The sequence below is a fragment of the Dipodomys merriami genome, unplaced genomic scaffold (assembly GCF_024711535.1).
Source record: "Dipodomys merriami isolate MVZ:Mamm:240054 unplaced genomic scaffold, mDipMer1.0.p SCAF_184, whole genome shotgun sequence".
Lineage (NCBI taxonomy): Eukaryota > Metazoa > Chordata > Mammalia > Rodentia > Heteromyidae > Dipodomys > Dipodomys merriami.
This window is the reverse complement of record NW_027203204.1, coordinates 1,595,138-1,605,541: the sequence shown is the minus strand read 5'-3', so window position 1 is coordinate 1,605,541 and position 10,404 is coordinate 1,595,138. Positions and strand designations below refer to the sequence as shown.

General features: G+C 38.3%; 1 protein-coding gene across 3 annotated transcripts in view; it reads right to left on the bottom strand.

Moving 5' to 3' along the window:
- Positions 1-842: 842 nt before the first annotated feature.
- LOC138830138 (coiled-coil domain-containing protein R3HCC1L-like) overlaps positions 843-10,404 on the bottom strand; it is a 72,667-nt gene continuing 63,105 nt past the window's right edge. For 2 of the 3 annotated variants that reach the window (XM_070026559.1, XM_070026560.1), the window contains exon 7: positions 844-3,734. In XM_070026559.1, coding sequence (XP_069882660.1) covers positions 3,667-3,734 — 68 coding nt within the window. In that variant the 3' untranslated portion in view covers positions 844-3,666. Of the gene's footprint in view, positions 3,735-10,404 lie in introns of all 3 variants that reach the window. The other variant, XM_070026562.1, reaches the window with a different exon arrangement.

The following is a 10,404-nucleotide window of genomic DNA, read 5'->3' as shown; positions in this document are numbered from 1 at the left end:
TCCAGTACACTAACTCTAGTTTTTATTCCTCCCTTCAAGCTGGGAATGTGCTAGGAAAGAGGATGTACGGGGCATAAAGACTACTCATGAGAGTTCTACCCCATGTGCTTCTTTACGCTGGTATTAGCCTACTCTGCTCCCCAGTTATCCTCCCCAGGCTCATGCTGAAACACAGGTCAGAGGGCAAAAGGCAGGAGAGAGAAGGTAAGATCTAAGGACTATAAACTTTTATAACAGAGGCTACAAAAACAAAATAAATGGTAGCAGACAGAACAGACTTATAACAGTACTCTTCTCCCCACTAAGAACTATCCCAACACAGGGAGTTAACAGGAACATGTCCTGGGTGCCTTCTGTGAATACAAAGAAGTGCTTTCTTCCTTCCTCTCCTCCACTTTCTTTTGCACTACTCCCTCATCTCCTTTAGGCAAAGTAAGGGAGCCTATTTTGGCCTGGCAATTTAGGTAAACAAGGGAAGGACTGATTTCCTGTTGGATCTAGCAAACATCTCCTAAACAGTAACAACATTATACTCACACATTCAGCTAATGGTCTGTGAAAGAATGTGCAGCTCGCAGGGCCAAGTGTGGTGACTGATGACTAGATGCAGGTAGGGAGGTTCCCTCGGCTTCCTGCTCTATCTAGTTTCTGAGAGGCCAGAAAAAGCAGGCCAAGTCGACAGCACTGGCCTTAGTCTCAGTCTTGCTGCCCACATCACATGTTTGATAGGTGTGGCCACTTCTAATTCTTGGAAAAAGCTATACAAGGGTTGTGCTGTTATACCTAGTTGAAAGGGAAGGACATGGGAAGATTGGTGGCTGGCATGACTTATAACTAGATGAGGAATGTTAACAGAATACTGACCACTAAATTCCAGACAGAGTAAAAAACCTCAGAAGACTTTCACGACACATTTTGGCCTCAGAGAAACTGAAGTGCTAGGAATCGCAGCTTACTCTGTAGAAGCTAATCCACAAACTTTCACTCTATGAAATTAGAACTCATTTTTATTATAAATTCCAGATAATCCTGGGGTATAGATGTTTGACACACATGAATCATATATGTACAGCAGAGTGTATAAACTGTCTTCCCAAATAGCTAACATTTTCTTTTAAAGCAGCCATACTGTACAAACAGATCTACTTATCTTAGTTTGTTCCCTGAGCCTGTAGCAGCCTATATAGCAAATCCTATTTGTGAAGACTTGGTTTAGACATGACTAAGGAATAGTCATTATTGGCCAGTATACAGCAACTCAAACTACTAGAATATTATAAACTCAAAACTTGGTAAATACAGCAATATTCTAAATTTTCAGATGTTTCTTTAAAAAAAATCCTTTCTCTGCTATAAAACTGAAAGGCTGATTGTCAGCTGAAAAAAAAAACACAAGTTTTTACAACACTATATTAAAATGAGAACAAATATAACTTCTTAAAACTATGAGCATTACAAAGAAACTGGAGCCGAGTGCCAGTGACTCATGCCTATAATTTTAGCTATTCAAGAAGCTGAGATCTGAGGATCACAATTTGAAGCCAGCCTGGGCAGACAAGTCTGACAGAATTTTAGCGCCAGTTAACCAGCAAAAAGCCAGAAGTAGAAGTTTGGCTCAAGTGGTAAAACACCAGATATAAGTAAAAAGCCAAGTGAGAGCATGAAGCCCTGAGTACAACCCCCAGTACCAGCACATACACACAAAAAGAAATGCAAACTGGATATAATAAGCACACATTACCATTAGCAATGCCTTGAAAAGCAACTTACAGTCAGAAAGGGGATACACCCTCAGAGGTAAGTGATAGGAACACTTATTTTTTCTACATTCAAGGTCACTCAGGTTTAGACAATTAAAACATCAGCTGGGGATGTAGTTCAATAGTAGGGTACTTGCCTAATGCATAACCAGCACTTGGGGGGAAGAACCAAAACAGAGCAAAGGTATCTCAGAAATATACCATTCAGTATGAAGTCATGCTGTAACTCCCTTCCCTCAATTTTCATTCAAAGAAGCTACACTATTCCAATAGACCTATATTATCTTAGAGGTATTTGTTCCACAAAGACAAGAGAAATGAAGTCCGACAGCTATAAGCCAAAGTCAGAAAGAGTGTCAGAAGGTCAAGAGAATGACTTATTTACTCTTCCAAGCTTGACATGGAAGCACTGATCATAAACAATGGCCAGGAATTAAGACACACAATGCTGATGAGCGGGGACTAGAACTGTAGCAGGAACAGTTAGGCCAGGCCTAAGACCCAAGGCCATTTAAGGTATGTTTGAAGAGAGTCCCACTCCACCATGTTCTATAGCTTTTTCCAAGAATTAGAACATGCAAAGAATCAATCATTGTTATGAGTACTAAACCATAAAATGAAGAGGCTTTGGCTTAGTCCAAAGCCCAAAGAGATACTGTTACTTCTGTTCTTTAATGGCCTAGCACTTCTTCAGTGCAGAACTACTTTCTCAACACATTGAAAAAGCAGGTATGAGGTAGATAGAGCCTGAGTTGGTGGCTCTGTCCTGCCTGTGTCCTTTGGAGAATTTCTCACTGCCTAGAGGTATTTATTTCATCCTGGCTGCTTTTCACTATAACGGATGGCCTGGTGCTGCTTGCCAGGTGCCTCTGGCACAAGCTGAAAAGATCATACCAAGAACATGCTGTGTGCCAGATGTTTCCTGCAGGATGTCAAATTTGACAGAAAAGGGGGAAGATAGGAAGTTGGGGTGCACAAGGAGGTCAAGGTCAGAGGAGATGCAACCTATCAACCCAAAGATAAGTCGGGGCAGAGAAATGGTCAGCATTCCACTCACTGGGGTTCAAGAAAAGCAACAGATCGATTTAAACCATGCATGGCATTATAGGCATGAAAAGGAGAGGTGGTCTCCTGTTTTATTTTTTGAGGGAAAGACAAACTGATAAATACCAGGATGATGTATGTCATAAAATGGCCTTTAATGTCTCCCTCTTACAACATATTGCTGCTTAAATTGGAACTGGCACACAGCTCCTCAGACTGGCTTCCTATGAGAAGAAAGCTGGCAGACCCCTGGCTTAAGTGCAGCTGGAGCAGCCCCAGGCACTGAGATCAGTATGAACTCAGGAGTCCAAATACCCATAGCTGCTGCTGTTCACCATCATTGGAGTGCTGGAACTGGCAGAGTAAGTCTGTGTATGCCAAGTACACCAGTCATTCTTCTTGTTGTTGTAACTGCTCCCCCTACTTGCCCCAGTATTACTATACTTGGCTTTGTGAGGTACTAAGGAACATTCTGCCTTTACAAGGCCTCAATCTCCCATCACTACAGGTTTGAATCCTCTGTTGCGCTCTTCTTTTGCTTTAGATCTCTCGGGAAGTATGAACCATACAAACATGATGCGTACACGACCCTTTCCAAAGGATTCTTGGATGGCACATCTTCCATGTTTTGATAGTTCCCTTCTGTATCTACTATGGTAGGAAAAGTCGCAAAGAACTGCAACTAGGAGTGAGCACAGGATTTTACCTTCTCTCTTAGCCCTGTCAGTCTTTGTCTTGACCACTTTTTCTTTTTCTTTAACATGTACCTCAGCATGTACACAGCTCTAGAATGATCCTCTCATTTGAAGACTATGAAACATTTTCTAATGCATGGGAATTTATCCTTTTCATTAAGCAATGTTCAAACTGCAGACAGGTCTCTTCCTTCCCAGATGTCTTCCCGTTGTTTGGCTTCCAACCGCTTTCTCTCTGTAAATAACGCATAGTGTTAAACATGATTGTATACTTCATAAGACTAGAATCCAAATTACAAAATACTTTAATCATAAGACAGGTAGACCCTGATCCTAAGGGTTAATTCTTTTCGTTGTCCATGTGTTTTGTTGTTTTTTAACTAAAAATACACTTTGTTTCCGTGTGTGTGTGTGTGTGTGTGTGTGTGTGTGTGTGTGTGTGTGTGTGTGTGTGTGTGTGTGTGTGTGTGTGTGTGTGTGTGTGTGTGTGTGTGTGTGTGTGTGTGTGTGTGTGTGTGTGTGTGTGTGTGTGTACAGTAACAGTACGGAGGATCCAACTTGGGGCATTGAACATGCTAAGCATACACTCTACCAACTCTACCCACCATGTCTCTTATGTAGTAAAAAAGGGCTAATAGAAATAAAAAGTACATGAAAATGCAAGGCACATACATTTCATCCCAGCTATACAGGAGGTTGAGATAGGGGTGGGGGAGAGTAGAATCACAATTCCAGGTGAGCCCAAGCAAAAAAGTTTATGAGAACACATCTCAACAGAAAAAGCTGAGTGTGGTGGAATATACCTATCATCCCAGCTACAAGGGAAAGGTAAATAGGAGGATCACAGTTCATGCAGGCCCAGGCAAAAGCAAGACCTATCTCAGAAATAACCAATGTGAAAGGGACAGCGATAAGACTCAAGCAGTAGAGCATGTGCCTAGCAAGTGCAAACCTCAGTACCTCTGTAAAGATAGAACCTGGTGCTGGTGGCTCACGCTTGTAATCCCAGCTACTTGGGAGACAGACCTGAGAATTATGGTTCAAATCCAGCCTGAGGTAGAAAAGCCCATGAGACTCATCTCCAATTAACTACCAAAAAACCAGAAGTGGAGCTGTAGCTTAAGCAGTAGAGCACTAGCTTTGAATGAAAAAGGTCAGGAACAGTTTCTAAGCCATAAGTTTAAACCCCAGGACTGTCACATGCATATGTGCATACAAGCATGCATACACACATGCGTACACACACACACAGTCAGAATCTAGCAAGACAGATTTTTTGAGTCTTGCTAGTATTTATTTTACTTCTACTTTTCTGACCAATACTTCAGAATATCACATTATTCTTAGTGCACTGCTGTGTATGAATGTTTCAGTAAGGATTAAGAATATGTTTTAATGTTCCCCTTCCACCGTGTTGTTTAAATTGAAATAGCAGCCATTGGGCTCCCCTCATTATTTCCCTACTACAAACTTGTTGAATAAATACTTCAGAGGCAAACCAAATTTTTGCAGAGCACTTCTAGGAATCAAAAATCTTCAAAAATACACAATTCGAATATGGAAAAAATTACCATATATAATTGGTAAAAAAAAGAAATAACTTTTTAAAAACAAAAAAATGTACAAATCTAGATAATCAACCTCTAATTTTAATCTAGAAACTTGGTTCTTTCTCTCTCTCTCTCTCTCTCTCTCTTTTTCTTGTCAGTTATGGGGCTTGAACTCAGGGCCTGGGTGCTGTCCCTGAGTTTTTCTGCTCACGGCTAGCACTTGAGCCACAGCTCCACTTCCAGTTTTCTGGTTGTTAATTGGAGGTAAGAGTCCCATGGACATTCCTGCCCAGGCTGGAATCTTTAGATCTCAGCCTCCTGAATAGCTAGGATTGCAGCGATGAGTCACCAGTGCCCAGCAGAAACTTGGTTTTCTGTATGCCTGTAGTTCCAAAAGGCTAAGGCAGAAGGATCACTTAAGCCTAAGAGGTTCAGACCAGCCTGGGTAACATGGCAAGATCATGTAAATAACAAACATGGTTGGGTGGCCCAACTACTGTTAGATGCCATAATACTAGTTCTAATTTTATGGCTAGTCATTTATCTTGACACCATAAAATGCAGGTGATAAGCCTAAATGCTTCTTTTCAAGGACTATTATTCCAGATTGATAATGTCTATAAAAGGCTTTGCAGGTTATGAGATAGGTGTATTACAGAAATCAAGGTGAGTTTAGAGTGACGCTTGCTATTTCAACATACCTTTCCAAATTAGCAGAATCCCTAACAAAATTCCTCAACTATATTTGACTGTACTTTAAGGGAAACTGACTGGCACTTGGAAATGTGAGCAACAGAAATTCCCTGCTATTTGGGCACCATCTTGTGGCATTATCTGAATATAGCAGCAGTTACAAATGGCAAGAAATGGGGGACTCATATGTAAGGAAGATTTAGACTGGGCTGGGATTCTCCAGAAGAGCCAAGTATAACTAATTTGTCCAAAGGATGCCAGTATTTCTTAGCTAGGCAGTGTAGTTTTGATGCTAACTGCAAGGCACCTTTGAAGAATATCCATCAAAAACTGGTTCTGAATTCCAAGGAAAGGAAAAAAAACAAAAAGAATGAATTATTAGAACTCAAAAATTTTAATAATAAACAAATAAAAAGACAATATGGACAGTTATTTAAAAAAAGCTATCCATAGTGTGAAACTATGACTGTTCCACAATCTACAATTCTAAAATCCAAACATTTCTGAAAGTAAAGTTTTTGTTTTTCTTTTAAAGACTGGCCCCAAACTCATTGATAATGGTAAATCTAATCCAAAAGAATACAAGATGTTTCAGTCTTTACATATCTCATTTAATATAGTCAGTCACACACTTTGCTGCAGATATATTAATGTTAAAGTGTTTGATTTTGGTGTTATGAAACATACATTACAGATACTGTATTATCTTTCTAAAGCTGTAAAGTTCACAAATCTGATAGCTTGTACTGATGCTTTCTACTAAAACTAAAAGCTCTATATTGCCAATCATAATGTAAATAAAAGTAAGAAGAAATTCTGTTGGCAAACCAAGACAAAACTAAGAATAATGGGAAAACAAGTCAACATATACATGGAAAAACAAGTCAACATATAAACAGAAAAAATTTAAGAAATATAGAACAGCATAGAGAAATACAGGGTAGAATAAGACTTCAAGGACCTAAGAGCTCTCAAGCTTTTGTGTATGTGTGTGCTAGCCTTGAACTCTGGGTTTAAGTGTAGTCCTTGAGCTTTTGTGCTCAAGACTAGCTCTCTACCACTTGAGTCACAGTTCTACTTCCAGATTTTTGTGGTTAATTGGAGATAAGAGTCTTTTCTGCCCAGGCTGGTTTTGAACCACAATTCTCAAATCTCGGCTCCTGAGTAGCTAGGATACCAGGTGTGAACCACTAGGGCCTGTCTACTTCATCAATTATAAGTAACAGAAACTTAGGAAACTTAAGTGACTTCTCTAAAATTACATAATCAGTGAAAACTGAAGCTGGAATCAAGGTCTTTAATTTTAACCAGTAAACTTTCCACTACCTTCATATATGAAAATATAATCTGAAATATCTAAAGCATCTTTAATAAGGAGAAAAGAAAGCCAATAGTATCTGGTAGATTATATGAAAAATAATTCCTATAACTTTAATAATAAAAAAGGGAAATGGATTAAATAGAAAGCCATAAGGAAGTACAAGGAACTAAAGTAAAATAGAGGATTAGGATGAGATAACATTTGCAAAAACTTTCCATAAGACTTTCACTCTCCACTATAAACAAGTGGACAGAAATGACTACATTATGTGAGTTGATTTGAAATCACTGAGGGAATGGAAAGGGGCCAATTTATTGTCATATTAAAAAAGTGAATAAAGAAAAAGGGCTGCAAATGATGGACTTTCAAGTTTTACTTCCACATCTAAGAAAAATGATCACAAATCCACTTGTAGTCATCTATAGAGTAATAACACACTTTGTGAAGAACAAGCCTAGTTAAACTAATTTAATTGCTTTCTTTTATGGCATGACAGACCTAGTAGATCAAGACATAGCATAAGTAACCCTTAATTTTAGCAACATTTCAGAGTGTAATCATTAATATATAATTTAGATCTCATCAGGAGGTATTTAACTCCAGAGAGAATGATTATTTCAAGGAAATATATGCTATTTATTTTAGCAATTCTTGGCAAACTGGTCAGTTAGTTTTATGATTGATATTTTTTATCTCTGATTTAGGAGTTTATTAAAGAGCAACCAAGAGCATGGTGGCACATGTCTAATCTCTTAGCACTTGGAGGCTGAGGTAAAAGGATGGTGAGTTTCAGTCCAGCTGAGGCTGTATTTCAAGACCCTGTCTCAAGAAAACAAAAACAACTGACACCAAAAAAAAGGTAAATACTGCATGAGGGCAGGGGGAATCACACTAGAAGTATATGGTTAGAAATGAAGGGAACTCCAGTAACAAGGAAGACCAAGAAATTACCTGAAGGCCTAGATTATGAGGCAGTAATGTAGCATTGCAGAATAAGAGAACTCCTAAAAAAGTTTCCAGGAGGAATCAGCTGTAGTGAAATTTATCTTATTATAGTTGACTAAGTTGACAGATGATTTTATGGTTTCAGTGGTTTAATTAATCAAACTAGATGATCAAATTGTTTACTTACTCTGTCTTTTAGGCCTATGAACCAAAAGATGGCCTTTCAGAGCCAGCTAATTAATCACTTCCTCCCAAGAGTAAAAGGAAACAAATTTTGAAATAAAATTATAGGGTAGCTTATTCTGAGAGGCAATACTATCTCTAATTTTAAGTAGGAAGCAAATGTTTGGAAAAATGGAACATGGGAAGTTTTTATATGTATTCTTGAGTTCAGTTTTTTAAAATGTGGCACTCCGGGTGATAGATGCTTTTATTTTCTACTTAGTATATCTCTGATCTGTTATATACTCTGCGGGACTAATGTTTAAGGCCTATGTACTAAGTAAACTTCCTCTTGATATGTACAAGTGACTTGCTGAAAATGATTTAGGAATTTCCTTTTCCTCAGTTCCTCCAAGAGTAGCTTAAATTCCCCAATCTCTTTATAAAAAATTATCTTTCACTAAAAGGGTAGGAAAACCCAGATAGGATGGAAAGATACTAGCAGAAAGAAAAAGTATTTAAAACTTAAAATAACAAATTACAAGTTCATTAATAAGGAGTTTCAAATATAGTGGTCCACTATGGGTTCTAAAATGAAAAAAATGGAGGATTTGAATAGAGTTCAGAAGTAAAATCAAAACATTCATGGAAAACTCTAAAGAAGCCAGTATCATTCATACATTCAGTTATGAACATGGGGTAAGTCATGACTGATTAGAAGTATCTGCCACGTATAATGAAGAAAGAGCAGCAATATATAATAAAAATTTGTCATTACTGGCTAACATTATTATAATACAGAAATTCACCTTAGGTACACACCTTTTTTTTATTATCAGTGCCTGGACACCGTCCCTAAGTTATTTTGCTTAAGGTTAGTGCTCTATCACTTTGAGCCACAGCACCACTTTCTGGTTTTTTGGTGGTTAATTATATGCCTCACAGACATTTTTGCCCAGGCTGGCTTCAAACCACAATCCTCAGAGCTCAGCCTCCTAAGTAGCTAGGATTATAGGCATGAATCACCAGCACCTGGCTATATAGCACCTTTTAAAACATTCTTACATAGATAAGTGAGATTATATTGTGCTAAAATTCTCCTTGGTTAGGTAGGATAAGCATTACTTTCACTTTGTTGGAAAGTATAGCAGAAAGAGGTATAATGGACTTGGCCAGAGCCACATAGCTAATTAATGGCCAAATTTCTAGTTCAGCCTGCATTCCATTATTCCTAAACAATCTGCCCTTGATCTTTATAGTTAAAAGTTGTTAGAGGGGCTGGGAAGGTGGCTCAGTGGTAGAGTGCTTGCCTCGCATGCATGAGGCCCTGGGTTCAATTCCTCAGCACCACATAAGCAGGAAGTGGTGCTGTGGCTCAAGAGCTGAGGGATAGTGCCCAGGCCCAGAGATCAGGCCCCATGACTGGACACCCCCCCCCCAAAAAAAAAAGTTGTTAGAAAAGAATGTGTCCAGATGTTTTTTAATTCTATTATGAAAAAGAAAGAGGAAACTGGTTCAAACTACCCTGTGGACCATGGGAGGATTTTTAAATTTTTATTATTTTCAAATAGTTGTGTAACGGAGTTTCAATTTCACAATTCTTCCATCATTCTCGGCCCCCTCACATATGTCACATCCCCACCACTCTCCCAAGTTGCCTACTTCCATTTCCACACATATATTTCAGTAAGCTAACTGTATTTGCCCACCAAATCTGTCACCATTCATTGGTCTACCTGGTCATGTTTCAGTATCCTGGTATTCACTTTGTTACACTATCTGTTAATTACTCAAAGGGAAATCCACCCCTGCATATACCATACTTTAATCAGTTTGCTCATGTATATATAGATGCACACACCTTGTATACATTTTCATATATGATTCTATTTTAGGTTTAACTTCCACATTAGAGAAAACATGTATCTTTTGTCTGAGTTTAACTTATTTTACTCACTTTGACTTTTTCCAGATTCATCATTTATCATTCATTATGTAAATGACAAAATATTATTCTTCCTGATGAATAAAATTCCATTATGTGCATCACCCAAATTTTTTTTGATCCACTTGTGTCTAAAGGAATTTGGATTATCATAGACAGTTTTTTTCGCACAGTGAAAGCTGCTAACCACTGATACACATAAAGAAGCCTCTCACATTTTATTCTCTAGAAACTTAAAATACATTTTTGTTTTCCTGATGCTGGTACTAGAGTTTGAACTCAGAGCCCT